This window comes from Prionailurus bengalensis, chromosome F2 (genome assembly GCF_016509475.1).
Source record: "Prionailurus bengalensis isolate Pbe53 chromosome F2, Fcat_Pben_1.1_paternal_pri, whole genome shotgun sequence".
NCBI classification, from domain to species: Eukaryota; Metazoa; Chordata; class Mammalia; order Carnivora; family Felidae; genus Prionailurus; species Prionailurus bengalensis.
In genome coordinates, this window is record NC_057353.1 from 42,933,842 (window position 1) to 42,953,855 (window position 20,014).

The following is a 20,014-nucleotide window of genomic DNA, read 5'->3' on the forward strand; positions in this document are numbered from 1 at the left end:
AACTTGTGTAAAATTATCTTGCTTCCCATTAAAAAAAATTTTTTTTAATGTTTATTTTTGAGAGAGAGAGAGAGAGCACGGGTGGGGGAAGGGCAGAGAGAGAGAGGGAGACACAGAGTCTGAGGCAGGCTCCAGGCTCCTAGCTGTCAGCACAGAGCCCGATGTGGGGCTAGATCGAACTCACAAACTGTGAGATCATGACCTGAGCCGAAGTGGGATGCTTAACCAACTGAGCCACCCAGGCGTCCTGCTTCCTATTTTAACCAAACTTTTGCAATTCAGAGCAAAGCAATTCTGAGTCACCAACTTTAATATTTGTCTGTTTTTCCTAAAGGATCTTCAGTTAGTAAAACTGTCGGGGGCAGGCGGGCAGGACGGGTGTCAGTTGTCATATCAAGGTCGTATCAGTTCTTTTCATTTGTTGTCAGCATCCTAGAAGTAGGTTGATTTTGAGAATACCCATTAATTACTTCCTTGTTTACTTTGAATAGGAGTATGCTGTGAACTGCCATGTTATCACCTGGGAGAGGATTATCAGCCATTTTGATATATTTGCATTTGGACATTTCTGGGGCTGGGCTATGAAGGCCTTGTTGATCCGTAGTTATGGCCTCTGCTGGACAATCAGTATTACCTGGGAGCTAACTGAGGTAAGAAGGGGTAGCGATCAGATAGTTAACATGTAGGAGGAAGGTTGTCTGTCCATTAATAGTCAGTTAATCCATTCTCCAGCCCCTGTGGTACAAACTATGTTTAAACCATCCCCTAGAAATATTTGATGCCTTTGTGGCAGTTGGGGGTGGGGTGTGATTCCTTATTAACTTAAAATGTGTGTCTTGTCTCACAAGTCTTAAAAAGAAACCAATGAAATGAAGCAAAAAAGAACGATAATAAAATCCTCAGTGAGACTGAGACAGGTACATAGTGATGAGGACATCTGCTTAGGGGTAAATAGGTGGGTTACCCACTAGTTAGTTTCTGGTTTGGGACAAATAGAATTGTGTTTATGAATTACAAGGGCACCCAGGATATTTTGTAGGTGAAAAATGGATTCCTGATATAGCTCTTTTGTCTCAGGAGTCAAGTTTGTCTCATTTCATGAATGAAAGAGATATAGTCTTTTAAAACTATTAGGAAAATGATTTTGGGGGAACTTATTTATTGTTCAGTTATGATATCATTCTTCCTCAGTCCCAGGGAACAAAATTTGGCCATGTGTGCAGTATATTTCTTGATGCCAACTATTGTCTTGACCCCAACTTAGGGAACCACGCCAGCCAGATCTAGCTTCCGTTAATGTGCCTCTCACAGCCCAGGAGGCCAGAAGTCTGAGTTCAAGATGTTGATTGGTGCCCTTTCAGGGCTGTGAGGGAGAATCTGGCGTAGGCGTCTCTTAGCTTCTTATGGGTTGCTGGCCATCATTGGTGTTTCTTGGCTTGTAGATGCATCACCCCAATTTCTGCCTTCGTCTTCGAGCCAGGTTCTCCTTGTGTGCATTCATGTGGTGTTCTTTTTATAAGGACACCAGTCACACTGGATTAGAGGCCCACCCTATTCCAGGATGACCTCATCTTTACTAATTACATCTGCAACAACTCTCTTTCCAAATAAGTTCATGTCATGAGGAACTGGATGTTAGGGGCTCGGCAGGAGGATTTTGAGGGGACACGATTCAACCCACAGCGGTACCCAACACTGTACATGTATTGTCTCCTAAATCCTCACCATAAACATATTCCCGGTGGACAGATGAAGGGACCAGAGCCTAGAGTCTTGCCTCCTGAGGTGAGCCAGTAGGATTCCACATGTGCTGGACTCCAGGTGCACAGCCCACGTTCCTGCTCTCATGCCACGTTCCTCCGAGTTCCAGGCATCTTCCTGACCGTACTGCCGTGTGACCCTGTGCAAAGCCCTGGGCTTTTCTCAGCCTGCCTGCTTCTCTCCCCTCATACTACAGATGGCCTCTGGGCCTTCCTTCTCTGTTCCTCTGTGTCCTCTAGACTCTTGCAAGCACCTCTGCTCCGTCTGAGTCTTTCACGACCCTGCTTTGCTCGCATCTACCCTCCTGTCCTCTCTTGTGTGAACTACTCGCTTCCTCCCTTCACTGTCTTTTGCCAAAGTGATCTTTTTCACACCTCGATCCAGTTGCGTCCTTCCCCAGCTTAAAACTATAGTTTTGTCCATTGCTTTTAAGACAAAATCCAAACTTCTGGACCAGCCTTTGAGGCGTGATGTTAACTGGCCCCAGCCCACCTGCTTGTGACCCTCTCCACCCTGCCATCTTGCTCCAGCCATCTTTGCTTTCTTCTTGTCAAAGAGTCCATGTCTTTTCTATCCCAGAGCCCCCCCGCAGGCTGGTCCCTCTTCTCCCTGCTCCCGCTGTGCTCCATGTTTGTACACCTGGAAAGAGAGTACCTGGGCCTTCTCCTTTGAAATGCCCATCATATTATAGGTACTTATAGTGTCTCTTTTCTGCTAAGTGTTCAGCCTCAAGAGGGCAGGGCCCATATCTGCATAGTCCCAGATACTCTGCCCCACAAGTAGTAGGTTCTCCCCAGATTACTCATGAGTGAATGAGTCCAGCCCTCTCCAGTTCCTCCTGCTCAGTTCTGGACAGATGAGGGAACAGGAGCCCAGCACCTTGCTTCGTTAGGTGAGCCAGGATTGGGTTCCAGATGTGCTCCTGCTAAGATGTGCAGCCCATGTTCTTGCTGCCCTACCACGTTCCCCTCTGTGAGTTCCAGGCATTCATCTGGACGGCCCATCTCACCCCCAGAATCTGGTCCTTTCCAGGAAAGCTCTTCAGGCTGAAGCATGTCCTCCACACCCCACCTCCCTGCATAGTCTTGTTTCAGCAAATATGTGTTATCAATTTCTGTTGAAGTTTCTCTCTTCCCCTTGTGCACACCACAGTTAATGCTGCATCTCACGGCTGGGGACCAGAGAATACACTTCGGGGGTCGGGTCGCACCTGGCTCACCTGAGGGAGGAAAGCAACTGCAAGCCTTCACATGCAGTAGCTGTGCTGGGTCTTCTTGGCAGCAGGCACATTAAGAAGGCAAACTCCATGTATGTGCCTTGTCTTACAGTCTACCAAATGCTTTTGTGAACAGGTTTATTTTGTAGTATTTATTGTGTTACTTCAGAGGTTTGTGATTATGGGGTTGCCTCTTTCCAGAGGATTTCCAGGTACCGTCTTTGTCATTTCAGACCTTCTAGAAATGGGCCTTCACACAGCAACATGTGCTGCTCTAGACACAGCTGATAGGCTGTTTGTTTTGGACGAAAGGATTTCCATAAGAGATTTTTATTCCACCCTTGATCCTGCTGTTTCTGGAATGCCCTCAGTCTTCATCTCCGTCTTGAAACCAGTCATCCCTGTCCTTAACGACCTCTGTCCCAATAGGTCTTGCCCCAGTTGCCGTCTGTCAGAATGAATCTCTCTTTTGTCCTCACCGTGCTCCATTTATGTCGCCATGGTAACATTTGCTACAGCCTACCTTATTTTGTGGTTCTGCATAAACATCTGACTCCGTCCTGCCCTTGGGATCGAGAACCGTGACTTTATTTTGCCTCACCCCTAGCACATCATAAGCACTTAATAAGATGACGATTGTGAACCAGTTGTCATAGGGTTTCCTGTTAAGCTATCCGTTTCCCACCTCATGTCATCAAAACCTAACCTTTCTCCTTTTACAGCTTCCTTGCTGTTTTACCTAGATATCTATGGGATAGTTCTAAAACACACAGCTTGAACTCTCAAGCTGCTAATTTTGAGGACTATGCCAGTGATCTGTTGGCAGGTATGAAGACTTTCCTCCCTTTCCTTTCTTAGATCCTTGTCTCGCTGTCGTTAGCCAAGGTAATTCATCAGTAGTATTTTTCAGGAGGGGTTACCTTGTCTTTAAAGCCGTATGTCAAGAAAAGAGCTGTTTGGATTCATAAAATGTGTAAACTTACCCACAGCATAAAAAACAAACCCGATTACAGGCCTTGTTTTGATTTATGTGTTTCATACATTGGGAAAACCTGTAAGGTCAACGACTTCTCCTAAAAGAATGTATTAAAAGGATATATATCTTTCTGCAGTTTTGTTTTTAAAACCGTGGTCTCGTGTGTCTCAGCTCTTCTTCATGCACCTTCTGCCCAATTTCGCTGAGTGCTGGTGGGATCAAGTCATCCTGGACATCCTGCTGTGCAACGGCGGTGGCATCTGGTTGGGCATGGTCGTTTGCCGGTTTTTAGAGATGAGGACCTACCACTGGGCCAGCTTCAAGTGAGTCGCCTCCCCTCTGGACATTAGTCACAGTCTCGCACAACGAGGACTGAGCTGCTTTAGTAGCAAGCACCTTCAGTATGGTCTTTGACGATAAGAAGTAAATGACACATTAGTAGTCGAAACGCATGAATGATTATAGACCGTGTTGCAGGCATTCACCCAGATGATGCTAAACCATTTATGGTTTCATTTCTCTCACATCCATTTTGTTTTCATTCTCCTGCCTCAGCCTGCATTCATACTGCCCTCACTGGATTAGTTCGTCCCCTGTTCCCTGGTTACCCCCTGCAAACCATCTCACCCCACTGCTTGAGGGATCTTTTTAAGCATGTCAGATTCATCATGTCATTCCCCTGTGATGGCTCCTCCTGGTCTTTGGGACAAAGTGCACATTGTGGGCTGGGCAGGTCCAGTCATTCCCTCCATGCCCCCTGGGGCTCCCAAGGTTCTGAGCACATGCTCCTCTATACCTGGGTTTGACCCATGTCCCCATGTGCCAGGCTGACAGGTCCTCTCCTTTCCTACCTCGACTACCTTGACACCTCTTCAGGTAGCTGTCTCTGACTTTCTGATGCAAGTTGCGCGTCCCTCCTCTGTGCCTCCAGGGGGGACAGCACCCACTTCTATCATTCCTTGTCCTGCCTCCCTGAGCTCTCTCCTCAATTTGACTGAAACAGGAACTGTGCCATTGAAAAGGAGGAAAAGAACAGCAGTGGGATTATGAAAGTAGTTGTCTTTATTGTGTTTACACCTTCATTTATTTATCAAACAAAATATGAACATTTTCCCACATCATTAAATATTCTAAAACATGATTTCAAAGGGCTTCTTTATATCCCAACATATGGATAAATCATGAGGTATTTAACCAGCTCCCTTTGTGGTCATTTAGATGTGTTTCAGAGTTTTCAGTTTTATGAAGGAAGCTAGAGTGAACATTCTTGAACATGTATCTTTGTAGATCTTTTTTTTCCTCTATAAATAACTTTTTTTTTGTTAAATGAGGGGCACTTGGGTGGCTCAGTTGGTTAAGCATCTAACTTAAGCTGAGGTCATGATCTCAACAGTTGGTGAGTTAGAGCCCCATGTTGGGCTCTGTGCTGACAGCTCAGAGCCTGGAGCCTGCTTTGGATTCTGTGTCTCCCTCTCTCTCTGCCCACCCTGTCTCATGTTCTCCCTCCTTCTCTCTCTCTCTCTCTCTCTCTCTCTCAAAAGTAAGTAAACATTAAAAAATTAAAAAAAATAAATAAGGGAAAATGAGTATAAGTCACAAAGAAAATGTCTCAGCGCAGAGCTGAGGCTCAATCTCACAAACCATCAGGCTCACAGGGCTCAATCTCACAAACCATCAGATCATGACCTGAGACCAGAGCTGAAATCAAGAGGTGCATGTTTAACCCACTGAACCACCAGGGTGCCCCTACAAATAAATTCTTAAAAGTGTAGTGCACTAATTTATATTCTCACCCTCATTCACTAATGTATGTATGTGTCTATTTCACTATTTCTTTGAATTTTACTTTTAAGCCTTTTTTAATGTTGTCACATATAATTATGTGATACTGAATTTCTAGTCCGTTTCTATTGTATTTTCCCTCTTCTTATTAGTGCTTTTTATAGGTTAAGGACATTAACACTTTGTCATAAATGTGACTTTATTTTCTGTTTTGTCATCCACTTGTAATTTTCTTTATGGTAGGTACACCATTTAAACTTTAAAAGCTTTTCATCTTTTTGTTTAGGTAAATGTTAACCTGTATTTTCTTCCAGTTCTTTAATGGTTTGGTCTTTTATTATGAGTAACTTATTTAGTCTCTCTCACATTTAATGTGCTAGATGGTATGAGGGAGAGATTTCAAAATGTTTTTTGCAATTGATTAAGCCATGTTCCCTATTCCTCTTTAAATCATCCTTTCTCTGGGTGCTGACTTGAAAGCACACTTTTAATATATTTAAGACAGTAGATAATGGAACAAAAACTGGAGCTGTGCTAGATGTTGCTGTAAGTCAGCTTTATAAGCAGTATCTCATTTGAGCCTTACATCAGTCCTAGGGGTTGACACTCCTTTTCTCTTCATTCTAGGGATGGTGACAGTAAGAGCTAGGTTCAGTACTTTGCCTAAGGACACACAGCTAGCAAGCTGCTGCGTGTGAATTTATCTCAGGTTGTCTGGCTCTTTACACACTGCCATAATGCTTCCCTATTTTCATACATTTATGCTTTTAGACTCAACTTGAGAGTTGTTTTGTCAGGTTCCCAACACACAAGCCCAACTAAAAAGCAGAAATCCCATTGGTGCTTTTTTCTTTTAAGTGACGTCAAATATACAAATGAATATAAAGCTGAATTAACCTGTTGGCTGTACAGACAATTCTGACTTACAGTGGTTTGACTTAATGATTTTTTGATTTTACAATGGTATGAAAGTGGTACACATTCATCAGAAATCATACTTTGGGTCTTGAATTTGGATCTTTTCTCGGGCTGGTGACATGTGTAGGGTAGGATCCTCTCTTGTCATGCTGGGCAGGGGACAGCCGCGGCTCCCAGTCAGCCAGGCGATGGTGAGGGTCAACCACTGATGCACTCACAGCCATTCTGCACCCAGACACACACTGTTTTTCACTTTCAGTACTGTATTCCACAAATTACATGAGGTAGTCAACACTCTATTATAAAATAGGCTGTGTGTTAGAGGATTTTGCCCACCTGTAGACAAAGGTAAGTGTTCAGAACAAGCGTAAGGTGGGCTAGACTAAGCTATGGTGTTTGGTAGGTTAGGTGTATTAAATACATTTTCATCTTATGATATTTCCAATTTATGATGGGCTTGTCCGGGCGAAACCCATCTAAGGTAACGGAGATCTGTAGTAAGTATTCCAATACTTGATCACGCTCTGTCCTCCTATTTATTCCCATATTCCTCTACCTCTTACCTTATAGTTTGCTATTGTTTTCTTTTAAGTACAGGTCCTTCATAGTTCTTGTTTCTTTTTGGAGAATCTCTATTTTTTGTTGCTCTTGTGCCTCATATCTTTTTGCTGCAAGATTTTCTCAGTACGTGCCTGTTGATGGGTAGGCGAGTGGATCCTCCTCTGCCGCAAAAATAAAAGACCTGACTTGTTCGCTCTTGTGCCTTCAGCACTTAGCACAATGTCCAAGACTAAAGGCACTTGATAAAAATCTTTGTCGAAATAAAGAATCTTTACCAGTTACTAAATGTTATTTACCTTGGATTTCGGCTCCTGGTCTAGCAGGAGAAGCTAGAATACACAGCCAACTGTGGTGCTCATGACGGGAGCTTTCCTCTGGCAGGTGCCCTGAGCCTGACTGTTCTCACGTGTAACACGTAGGAATCTTCGTTCCTGTCATGGGAGTGTGAAGTTTTTAACTGAGTGATTTTGTAGGATTAAAATGAAGGAGGCTTAGAAATTGCTGTTTGTCATCCCAAACTGTTCATTTATCTTAGGAAGAAATAGGATGAAGAAATGGTGTGGGTGACCTCTCTGTTTAACTAAAATGCCCTGGCTTGGGAGGGTCCCCAGGTGGCTCAGTCTGTAAAGCATCCGACTTCAGCTCACGGTTCATGGGTTCAAGCTCTGTGTTGATCTCTGTGCTGATAGCTCAGAACCTGGAGCCTCCCTCTGTGTCTCCCTCTCCTTCTGCTCCTCTCCTGTTTGTGCTCGCTCTCTCTCTCTCTCTCTCTCTCTCTCTCAAAAAATAAATAAATGTTAAAAAAACAACAACAAAAAAAAATGCCCTGCCTTGGGAAATACAGAGTGGGTGGGATCATGTCCTTGTGGGCATCCTCATTCTCACTGGCCTGGTTCCAGGGGGCTGTTATTATGCCTCAGCTTCTTTTGTCACCTGTTCACAAGTTAAGGCCTCTCCTGGCTCTTTAGTGACCTGACCCCTGCCCTGAAATTTCCTGAAATTTCACTGAAATTTCCTATCGAGGATACAGCTCTCCGCACTCCATATAAATAGAGAGATCATTGTTGGGGAGATGGTTCACCCAGAAAGGAATCTTTTTGTCTTGAGCATTTCTTGTAAGATTGTCAGTGCAGTTTTTTTGGTTTGTTTTTCTTCTTCCCCTTCCTTATCTCTTTGGATTTTCACTGGAGCCATTCTCTTCTTACAGAGACATCCACACCACCACTGGTAAAATCAAAAGAGCCGTGCTCCAGTTTACTCCTGCTAGTTGGACCTACGTTCGATGGTTTGACCCCAAATCTTCATTTCAGAGAGTGGCTGGAATATACCTTTTCATGATCATCTGGCAGGTATTTTTTCAGATGCCCAGAAATGGGGGGCGGGGGAGGGGGGCGGGGCGGGGAACAAAAGAAAAGCAAAAGCAAAATAAAAACCATTCAGGAATTTAGAGTTAACATTAGTTGACGCTGCTTACCAGCTGGGTGGTTTGGAAGATAGAAAATCCTGCAGCTTACATACAAAAAATAATTAAACAGAGCAGTGTTATTATGCCCAAGGCCTTGCTTCATCATAAAGACATTTTCAAATATCTTTCTTGGAGTTGGAAGTTAGAAAATGTTTACAGTTCCCCCAAAAGAAGCTTTTGGTCACAGCATCTGTCACCCAAGTTGTTAGGCATCGGATAGATTTTCAGAGGGATCATTTTCAGGACCAAAGGAACAAATGCAAAGGGTTTTTCTTATATTCTAAGTTTAACGTTTACTTTTTAAAATTGGGCCGCAGCTGTTACCACCTCAGGTAATTTGTAGAGAGCTTAGTAAAGAAGGCTCTACTATGTGTGGGGCCCTGGGTCCTCCAAGAAAGTGTTGTCAGTGGAGAGAAGGTCTCCTTCCAAGCAGCCCACTACGTGATTCAGGCAGCCAAGGGTCTTGGAAAAGGATTACTAAACATCTCTGTTTTCTAGAGATAGCCTTTTGTGTTGATCCTCCTGTGCCCAAGTTAATCATTTTACAACTTTGGGAGACCAGCTTTTGCTTGACGAGTGTTTCGGAATCATAAGAAATTATATTTTGAACACAGGCACGAAATGCTCCCAACATAAAAAATGAGCATGAGTCACCTTTAAGACAATTATCCTTGTCCACATGTGGAGAATAATATTGCTCATCTCAGCAGGTGGAGTTCACGGATTCAGAAGTGGATGTGAATAAGTAGTCACCATGGTTTGGGGAAGTCAGTCTGATGAAAATGGGAGTTTAAATGGGTAGGGACTAAGTTTTTCCTTATCAGAGCGATGTCTGGGAAGGTGTAGGTGTTCCATTAGTGTGCGAACTGAGGAGGAGGTTGGATTGGTCCAGGAGAGACCGGGTGTGCTCCTAGAATGGCAGCATTACACGGAGCACACTTCTCACACTCACTGAGCTGGGACCAGCTTTCCATGTGTGGCATTAATTAGTGGACCATTTTTTAAATTTTATATCCTTGAAATCAATGCTGTGGGAAAAGACACGTCTCACGTCACTGAAATGAACCTGCTGGTCCGTGTGTTCTCCTTTCCTAATCTCTGCTCCTTGCTGAATCTGGAGGGGAAATGCAGGAGATGGGCTCAGCACAGACCACATCCTGGCTGGTCTCTCCTGTGCTGCCACGGGTTCTTCGTGTGATGAGCTGCACCAGGATGCTAACCTCAGGGAAAGTACCACTGGCCATAGGTGAAACTTGAACTGACCCTTCGCACCCACTTTTAAGAGCTGCTTTTGATCAAGGCGTGTGCTAGATAGGTTCCCAGTCATTTCTCGTTGACGTATTATCTCAAGCTTCTTTTGGTTATCAAAGAGCTCACTTTCCTACAGTGAGACTTCTTTTAGATCTGGCCTGATTTCTGTAAGGCTGCAGAGGTGTTCCATGGTGTATATTTGTTTTCATGATTTCTGCTGTTCTCAGAACATCTGTCTCCCAACTATCCCAGCAGATCACACGGGTGACCCAAATGAGAGCCACGCACCAGGAAACCTGACAAATAGCTGATTCCACCATATACCCCTTCCCTATGCCAGCACCCATGATCCCCCAGCTGGTTGGTGCCCATATTGTACTGGCTGTTACTTAATTTAAATACAGCCATTCCAGTAGCAACTTGGAGGACCGCATAAATTTTCTGAAAATGCTTTAAACATACTAATTATTTTTTAGAATGTCCATAACAAGGAATTTGTTGTTATGACTTAGCATGCAGTATCAGGTTGACTAATGCATCCTTCTTTTTCAGCTAACTGAGTTGAATACCTTCTTCTTGAAACATATCTTTGTGTTCCAAGCCAGTCATCCATTAAGTTGGTGTAGAATTCTCTTTATTGGTGGCATCACGGCTCCCACAGTGAGGTAATTCTATACAAGCCTGACTGTCATTTGAGCGCATTAACTTGCTGTGCATTCTCCTGTTCAGCATAAGGAAAGTCACATATGTTAGATTTTCCAGGAAAATATTAAAGAATTATACATCTGAATATGAAGAAAATGTTTTGCTCTCAGACCTCAGTAACATGAAGTGAGAACACCACACACACCATTATCTTCAAACCTTTTTAATCTTTCACTGCTGTTCTTTTTCCCCCCTTTAACATCCTTTAAAAAAAAATGAGTAGCAGTGGTGCTGACTTTTTTTTTGTTTTTAATGAGGTGATCGAAAAATACAGAAGTTTTAATGTTGGATCTGAAGTCATAAATGATGCTATTTTAGAGCCAGTTACTTTCCTTTTATCAGCATCCTTCCTGTCATCTTCCAGGACAAGTGAGATAAGCTTAGATATTCATGCTGTTATGCTTCTGACCTGGGTAGGGCCCCAGAGGTGAGGTGTGATTTGGTGACTGTCGCTCATGCAGACTGATCCCAGTGCACATCAGAGACCAACAGTCATTTGTTTCATTCCTCCTCTCTAGAACTAACAGCATTGGGGTTTGACAATTCATGTGAAGCACCACCATTGATTCACTAACAACACCAGAGGTATCTGCAAAGTTACAAAGATACAAATAGATACTAAGCAGCTACCAGAGTTAGTTTCAGAAGCTGTAGCTGTAGAATAACTTAAGTCATCAGTTTCAATGTGCATGCAAACCACACAAGCAGAGGGCCTCACTTGCCAAGAAGAGTCGGTATTCTCCTTGGTCAAACCTCTTCTGTCTTTGTTAATTATTACAAAGAGGAAACATAGATATAGATAACCATCTGTATCTATATGTATCTCCTCCCCTTGCCTCCCTCCTCCTGTGGCACAAATCCCGGATTGAACAAACCAAATAAGATAGAGCTGAGTCCTGGGAAGTTAAGACCTAAAATTCCATCTCTTGTTTTCTTTAAGGACCAAACAGGAAACCCACTAGTTGGTAGGCAGGCAGAGTTTTGACACGTTACAGACCAATGGTCTGTTGAAGTGGTTTTCTCGTAAATGCTATTTTCCCTTGGTGGATTGGAGCCTCCCTTTCTCATTTAAAATTTAATTTAATTTGAGGCTCACAGTTATTTTCAAGAAAGATTAGCAGCAGCTTTTTCATTAATTTAGGAGTGATCAACAAAGTCAGTAAGTGGGGAAAGAAATCGCTTATATATAAAACAGAATCACAAATCACATCTGATTTATCATGAAATTTCAATATTGCTAAACATTTCAAAACAAAAACCAGAGGCTACATGTCCAGTGTTTTAAGTTTTTGAGAGCTCCTTAAAATTTCTGCCCAACACTGTGGATTTCTACATGATTTCTTTTTTGTTTAAAAGTCGGCCCCTTTTCTGTGCTCTCATACCAACTTGAGGCATTTCCTATGTAAGAAGATGCTTTGGCAAGCTACTTGGGAAGATGGAAGTGTTCTAATGGGTTCTAACACGGCCACCCCAGGTAGCAAATGGCAGTCCCTAAAAGGAGAGAAAGCTTACAGGCTTTCGGATAAATAAATCATACGGACCACATCTCCATTTCCTTCCCTTTTGATTCGACTCTCCTGCTTTGCGAAGAAGCTTGACTGAACCTTCTCTTACTCTGATAATATCAAGTACAGTGTAAAGGGATGTCTACAGTTGGAGGGGAGAGAAGCTGAAGTGGTAAAAACATACTAGGCCGTGAAAATGTGAAGTGAGAGGTAGACCTGAATTCTTTGTGACTAGAATTCTTCACTCAGGCCTTTGGAGTGAAGAGATGATAGTTTGTGGATGACCTTCAGGTATCCATGAGTCCCCTGCAACTTAATGCAACATTTTGTGTGTTCGTGCCCCTTATTATAGGTTTCATTAAATCCTCAAAAAAGTCTGTGACCTCCAAAAAGATGATGAGCTCCTGCTTCAGATGCTACTTCTGAAGGGACGAATTGGGTTTTGGGGGTGGTCATGAGGGTCTAAACGTGCACTGTCCTAACAGCAGCCACTTACCCTATCATATGTGGCGGCTGAGCACAGGAAGTGTGGCCAGTCTGTGTTGAAATGTTGTACATGTAAAATACACACCGGATTTTGTGCAAAAACTTAGTGCAGAAACCTTATAAACTACTTCATTATAGTTGTTTTCAATATACTGGGTTAAATAACATGTTACTAAAACATCTATTATCTTGTTTCTTTTTGCTTTAACACGGCAGCCGGAAGATTTGAAACTGCATTTGTGGCTTGTATTATATTTACGTAGGACAGTGCTGCTCTAAGCTTTTCAACTCCATTTCATTGCCTCATTTTTCTGAGCTCGTCAGTAACATTCAAAGTCATTGGTATTAAGTGAACAGTGACCTGCATGTGGGATCCCATTCCAGTTTCTGAGAGCCAAAAGTGTGTGTCTGCCCTGCCCAGTTACAATCGGCAACCTTTGTCCTGGAGAGTGCCAGAGGAGACAATTCATGACAGTGTAGGTGACCCTCTGGAATCACTTCCCTGCAGAGAGACTGAAGCACCCATTCTGTCCCTGAATCAAAACTGCCTTTGTGAATACTCAGCTCTTTAAGCCATGCTCTCTCCACTCCAACCCAGCCCAAACTCTTCACCTTTTATAGGAATGTTCCAGCAGCCACTGGCTTCTCATTCCCTTGACTAGAAGTAGACCACTTAGCCGGAGTATGTAGAACAAGGCGGAACATCTTTTATATTTATCCTGTCAAAGTGATTTAATTTTATGCGGACCCATTGATCTTCCAGAAGCTTTCATTGAATTCCATCTTTGTTCTTTCAGGCAGTACTATGCTTACCTCACTGACACACAGTGCAAACGCGTAGGAACACAGTGCTGGGTGTTTGGGTGAGTAATCTATTATTGTGGAGGCTTAAAAACCACTTAAGCCTCTAAATTTCCTTGGTTATTTCTTGACCCTGTATTAAGTGCCTTTCAGTACAATCTTCCTATGAAGGCTTGCTATTGTTTTGTTATATGTCTTTTCATTTTTAACATTCTCTTTTCTGATTTAAGTTTAGAATATTGTAGTTAATTGGCAAATTATAGAAAGAGGACATACAAACTTTTTTTTTTTTTTTTTTTTACAAAAAAAAGGAAATCAAAAGATAATTGCTGCATGGAACTCAGAGACCTTATTTTATGAAATAAATTAGACAACGGATTGTTTGAATTCCCTCTAAATTTGATGACAAATTTGGGACATCATTTCATGATAGGCTTAGGGATGCTTTATGTTACTTTTACATCAAAAAGCCTGCTCAAAACAGCTGCTTGCTGCCTACCAAGGTATAATTTTATTGTTCCAAGGAGAACTAACATACAGCCACACAGTCACAATTTATTGTCTTGTTACAGATACAAATGCTATCTTAAAGTATTATTATTTAAATGATTTGAAAGAGACCATAGGCTAACTAGTCTAACCCTGCAGTGTTAAATGTGAGGCCATCTTCAGTGTCTCAGGTAAGTGGTTCTTTTGCTTAAATTCGGCCAACAATTTACCATTCCATTTAGCAGCCGAGGTTCTGTAGTTGTGTAGCACATCTGTGTGAAGTTAAGTCCCTGAGGTAGCTTAGACTCAAGACCTAATTTAGGTTCTAAATTGAGTGTGACAACATAAAAATGAATACCCATAGTAGGCAAGAAGTTACTACTTTCAGCAGATTTTTAAGCAGAGTAACTTTTTTTTTTTTCCCCAGTGAGAAGGTAATTCATATGTTTAGATTAGAAAAAGTGGCAAAAGAAGAAACTAAAGATCATCCAAAGAAGTTAGCCCATCAGGGATCACTGTCCTTAACCTTTCTGTGTTACTCTTTCTAAACATTTTCCTGTGTGGGTGTGTGTCAGCTCTCATTTCAGATTCTGAGGGCTTGCTCAAGTTAAAGATGTAGGCAGGCTTCCCCCTCCCACCTAAAACACAAAGGGCCATTGTCCTTATTTCTCATACATTCTGTGATGTAAGCTGATTTTCATACCCAGAGTAGCTTATGGGGTGATAACGTGGGTTGGCTTTCCATTGTTTAGTAATCTAGCAGGAGAGAGAATTTACACGTTTACCAGATTTCCGATATACAGAGCAAAGGCCATGCGACCGCACTGTTGTAGTCACAAAAAGGAGGTAGACGGGCTCTCCTTACTGCCCCATCCAAGGAGGACAGGAAGCGTTGTTCTCGCACCTTGTCCACAGAGCGTCTGAGCCCTCCTCCACTGCCTATGCCTTCTTTCCACACTTAGTTTCCTCTTCAGACTCAGAAGTCCTTGCCAAAGCCTTATTCTGCTGTGAGTGCACGTATGCTCCACATGACTTGTCTCTGTTTTACCTGTTGAGGAAAAGGAGACGCTGATCAGAGAAAGTGGCAGTGTGGCAGCAAATTTGGTTTCTAATCAGGCAGCCGAAAAATACAATCCCTAGTGGTGGGAGAAATGGCAAAGATAAACGGGGCTGGAGCGGCACAAAACGCTGCTGCAGAAAGTCACACGTTGTTGAAAAGGGCTCAAGTAAAGTAAAATGCAAAGGAGACATCATTTGGCTTATTGAGTATGCTCTCCGCGAATCGCGAGCTCCCAGAATGGTGGTATCAGGACACGCACCTTGAGAACTAGCGGGCCATGCCGGAAAGAACATTCCTGTCCATAAACCTCACACAGCCATCCGCCTGGGGGTGTGAGCACACGCAAGAGCCACCTCTCGTCAGCCAGCGGCCGGGAAACACGGGGCCCCAGCTGTCTTCTCTCTGCAGGTTTGCCCCTTGGAGGCCACCACCTCCCCTCTTCTGCCCCGTCCCTGTTGCCCTCATTTTGTCTTTTTTCCATCTCCTAGTAGCTGTTTTATAGCTCCTTTTCACTAGTTTTGGAGTAATTTCAGGCTTCATTTAGCAAGGTGTGGAGAGGTGGGGGAATAGGAGCGCCCCACATAGCCACAGTCAAAGTTTTGCCTTTGCGGAGGTGGGCGGGGGAAGGGAAAGGGCAAACAGGACCCCCTGAGGTGTCTGACCCACCATTCCATCTTTTTCTCCTGAAGAGAGCACTTTTCTCTTCTGTAAATGTTATACCCTGAAAGGGTTTGTATTAATTACTCGTGATGTAACTAAATACGGACTTACAATGTGGTCTCCCACAGTTGTACCATAAAACTGAGCTTTTAAGCTTTTTATACCCAAACCTGCCGTGCCCAGCGGAGAGATGGGACTCCATCCAGCTAGGGAATGGGAACCCCACCAAGGAGAAAGCAGTAGTGTGTAAAAGCTGGCCTCTTCTGTCTTTAGAAAGTCCCATTACACTACTCCAGCTCTGTGGGGGTGTTAGGCCCAGACCGATATGAACAGATTCCCCAGGGGAGCACTTTATACTATGTTTATCTTCGTCTTTCTCCCCACTCTGCCCTCATCATAACTGTTTCTGAACAAGAGGGAAGTAGCCTGATTTATAAAGAAAGGATTTTGATCGCATGGCCCTGAAGGAAGGTGTCCACGCTTTGGCCATAGCAGGAGTGAGTAATCACTTTTCCTTCCCCTGAAAGTACTTGGGTGGGGCCTTCAGGGGCTGGGTTGGGTAAGAGTCCACTGTTCCCCAGGGGCTCCAGGACCACGTCCACCTCACTCTCAGAACTGTCCTTTGCTCCATGTTGTCCTAACCCAGCTGGTGCCCCTTTGATGATAAGCCTCCGTCTCCAGTGCTCTGCTGCACTGTTCTCGCCAAGGTCAGTCCCAAGTTAGCAGGCCCTTCCTCCACCCGCATCTCCCCTGTCTTCCCTGCGGCATCTGCCATCTTGAAACTGTTCCTTCTCGGTTTCCTCTGCGGGCTGTCCATTCCACGTCACTCCTTTCCACAGTTTCTTGCAATGGTACTTGTTCTTCCAGGCTTTTCCCCCTGTGCTCCCCTACCCCCGGAAGGATAGACAACAGCTGTGAGGCATAGAGTCCTTCCAGGAGGCGGGTGCATGCAAGGGGAATAGACTTCTGTGGGAGGTGTCATCCCACTCTGACCTTTTCCCAGCACAGCCCTCACCTTCCTGCTGTTGACCTTTGTTCACAGCCTCCTGCCCTCCTCACCTTCTCTCCCCATCTGCCCACCTCTGTGTCGTGCCCTCCGTGCTCACACTGCTGGGGTAGCATTCTAGTTTCCCTTTTCCCGTGTCTTCCCCTTCATCCTGTCCTCCTCACGATCGATAGTCCGTCCTTCCTTTATCCTGCCACCCATGCTTCCTTCCTCAAAAACCCCTCCAGTCTTAGCCCCAAACCTCGGTGGTAGGCACAGAAGTTTTTTTTAGCAGTTGAATCCCTTTCCCCAAATGACATCTTGCCCCAAATCCTAATAGAGAGCAAAACAATTGACTAAGCCTGGGTGGCTTAGTTGAGTGTCTGACTGTTGATTTCGGCTCAGGTCGTGATCTCATGGTTCGTGGGTTTGAGTCCCACCTCAGGCTCTCTGCACTGATGGTGCAGAGCCTGCTTGGGATTCTCTCTCCACCCCTCTCTCTGTCCCCCTCCCTCGCTCACGTTCTCACTCTCTGTCCCCTCCCTCCCCTCAAAGTAAATAAATAAACTTTAAAAGAAAGAAACAATTGAGCAGAACTGTCAAGGTGAGGACCCTTTTGCCCCTGTCCCCAACCACCCCACCCTGCCCCTGGGGTTCTTGGGAAGTCAGAAAGTTCCATGGAACAAGGTTGAACCTTTTTTTTTTCTAGCTGGTAAAGCCTAGCCCATCTATGACTGTCTCTACAAAGGTGCGTCTACTCCCCCTAATCTGAACCGGAGCCTGACTCCTGAACCGCAGGAGCAGTTCCTGGCTGCCTGTGTGACTGTGCGGTAGGTGTGTCACAGATTTGCACGTCTCGTTTCCACTGCTGGAGGGTCAGCTCCTGGCTGGCCAGACAGAGCGGCTCACCCACCCCCTGAGCCATCCCAGCAGTGTATTCTGGCACAGCCATGGGGCAGTATATGCAGTATATGCGAGGTGCACGGAGGCCGTGGCATCCTCAGAATCCAAAAGCAGGTCTTGTTGGCGAACTGAAAACTTTTTCCACTTGTCAGGGTTGGCTCGGGCACCCAGTTTATACATGTGGAGCCTAGTGCTTTTGTGCCCCAAGTTTCTGCAGTGACTCTGCTTACATTCTTATCCCATTCACTGAAGAGCTCCTTACTCTGGACCCCACGTTCCTGTCATCTTTATTTCTACCATGTCTGGAAAGAGCAGGCTCCGCAGGGCTGGGAAGCTGAGAAGGTGCCAGTCAGCTGACCAGCCTCGGCCCCAGGCAGGAGCGCCTCAGGCTGCCCCAGCGTGCTTGTCTGTCTTATAACCTTGCTAATTAAAGATAAGGATGGGCGGAGGCATCTAAGGAAGTAGCAGCCCCAACTGAATTCCACCAAACCACAGTTTGGCCACCTAGTTCAGTCTGGTAAAGATCAGATAGATTTAAATTTGCGCCCCCCACCCCCTTGGTGAGGAGGTTGTGCTTTCGCAGGTGACAGGCTCAATAATATGGGCTCCCAGTGCTCCTGAGCCTTTGGACTCAGCCCTAAAGGGGCAGCCATTGGGTCTTATACAAAAGCGATGTTAGCCTTCCTTAAGGACTTTATTTATTGGGATTTCCTCCAGGGGCCAGGGATAACGGCGGAGGGGCAATGACTGGTGGTGAAAGGGTCCATGTGATTGCTGGGTTTAATGTATCCCAGTTCCCACCGCTTCTCACAACTCTGCAGCTACTCCCTGGGTCCCCTCCCTAGATTAGAAGGCTCCCTGTTCCTGCCGTCAGAATGAGCAAATTAAAATGTAAATTGAATCATGTGAAAAAACCTTTTGCTCAAAACCTCCCTCAGACTAAAAGCCAAGCCCTAGTGTGGCCCTCACGACCCGCCCGCGTTGCCCTGTGACTCAACTATGCCCCGTCCCCTCACTTCCCCCCACCCTGCTTTGCTCAGTGGTCACGTTCTCACTGAGAAGTCCACGCACATGGACAGCAGCTTACGTAAGATTTCCTCAGCACAGATGAGCAAATCCTAACCCTAAAGTTGCTGACTGAAATGCTCTGTGGTCTTTAACTTCAGGTCATTGTGAAGTCAGTTGAGTGGGTCCTACCAGCATTTTCTTAACGTGAAATAGAATACAAAAAAATGTCAAAGTAAAGGAACAGATTGTTTTGCAAAACTTTTGTTTCAGGTGTGTGTGTGTGTGTCTACTAGCTCACAAAAAATGTGTTTCTTGCTGTGGGTCTCAGATCATAAAAGTTTGAGAATCATGGCCCTAGTTACTGTGTTTTTGAAAGGTGAGTTGATCAAGTTGAATACCCCAAATTCTCACAGGAAACTCTGTGACATTTCAGTCTGGCTTAAGAGCAGATAAGCACACTGACTTTCTGGTCTGAGCATTTGCTGTTCTTCAACAAGTCCCAGCCAAAAGTTAAACTAAATATTCTTTCTGAGTCTCCTCCACAGGCACCACTTTGCACTGTGCTGCCATCTAGTGTGGGCTCACAGCCCGGACTTGAGGATTCTAGGGACACTCAGCCCTACACTTAAAAGCCTGTCGTGTATTGCAGCTAGAATGATGCTTTCTCACACATGTACTTTGTTGGGGGGGGGGGGGGTGGTGCGTGGGTTGGGGAAGGTCTTTAAAGATTCAGGCCAGCCACTCCTAAACATTGTTTGGTTGGGGCTAGGGGAAAAGAGTCCCAAACTCTCGAAAGATAAATTAAGGAGATTTTCTGCTTTGGTTCAGATTTGGGATGTTCAGTTGTTTAGAGTCATCTGTACATTTGATGCTGGGAGTGATCTTTGGGTCTTCCCATGGGTAGGGGGACCAAGGACCTTCTGGGCCTCTTCTTGCCTTTTGAGAGAATATCTGTGTGACTACACCAACCCTGATTGACCAGATTCCATCTGGAGTAAGGAACCCCTGAAGTGGAGTTATCTGAAATCAATATTCTTGGGTCATCTTTGGGATCACGTGGCCAGCTCATGCTCACCTCATCCGTTCTTAACTACGAGCTTGGAACCTTAATAAAGGCCTGATCTTTTTAAACCTTTTAAAAATTTTATTTAAATCCAAGTTAGTTAACATATAATGTAATAATGGTTTCAGGAGTAGAATTTAGTGACTCATCACTTACATATAACACTCAGTGCTCATCCCAACAAGTGACCTCCTTAATGTCCATCCCCCATTTAGCCCACCCCCCCCCCCACCTACCCTCCAGCAACTTGCCCTCAGTTTGTTCTCTGTATTTAGGAGTCTCTCATGGTTTACCTCCCTCTCTGTTTTTATCTTATTTTTCCTCCCCTTCTCCTATGTTCACCTGTTTTGTTTCTTAAATTCTACATATGAGTGAAATCATATTTGTCTTTCTCTGACTGACTTACTTTGCTTAGCATA

The 20,014-nt window shown here is 44.4% G+C and overlaps 1 protein-coding gene across 2 annotated transcripts in view; it reads left to right on the forward strand.

Annotated features, from left to right (window-relative positions):
- The window catches only part of PTDSS1 (phosphatidylserine synthase 1), a 64,650-nt gene that overhangs the window by 30,254 nt on the left and 14,382 nt on the right, over positions 1 to 20,014 (forward strand). For both annotated transcript variants that reach the window (XM_043601421.1, XM_043601422.1), the window contains exons 5-9: positions 492 to 650; positions 4,125 to 4,276; positions 8,422 to 8,563; positions 10,483 to 10,595; positions 13,424 to 13,489. In XM_043601421.1, coding sequence (XP_043457356.1) covers positions 492 to 650; positions 4,125 to 4,276; positions 8,422 to 8,563; positions 10,483 to 10,595; positions 13,424 to 13,489 — 632 coding nt within the window. The remainder of the gene's footprint in view (positions 1 to 491; positions 651 to 4,124; positions 4,277 to 8,421; positions 8,564 to 10,482; positions 10,596 to 13,423; positions 13,490 to 20,014) is intronic.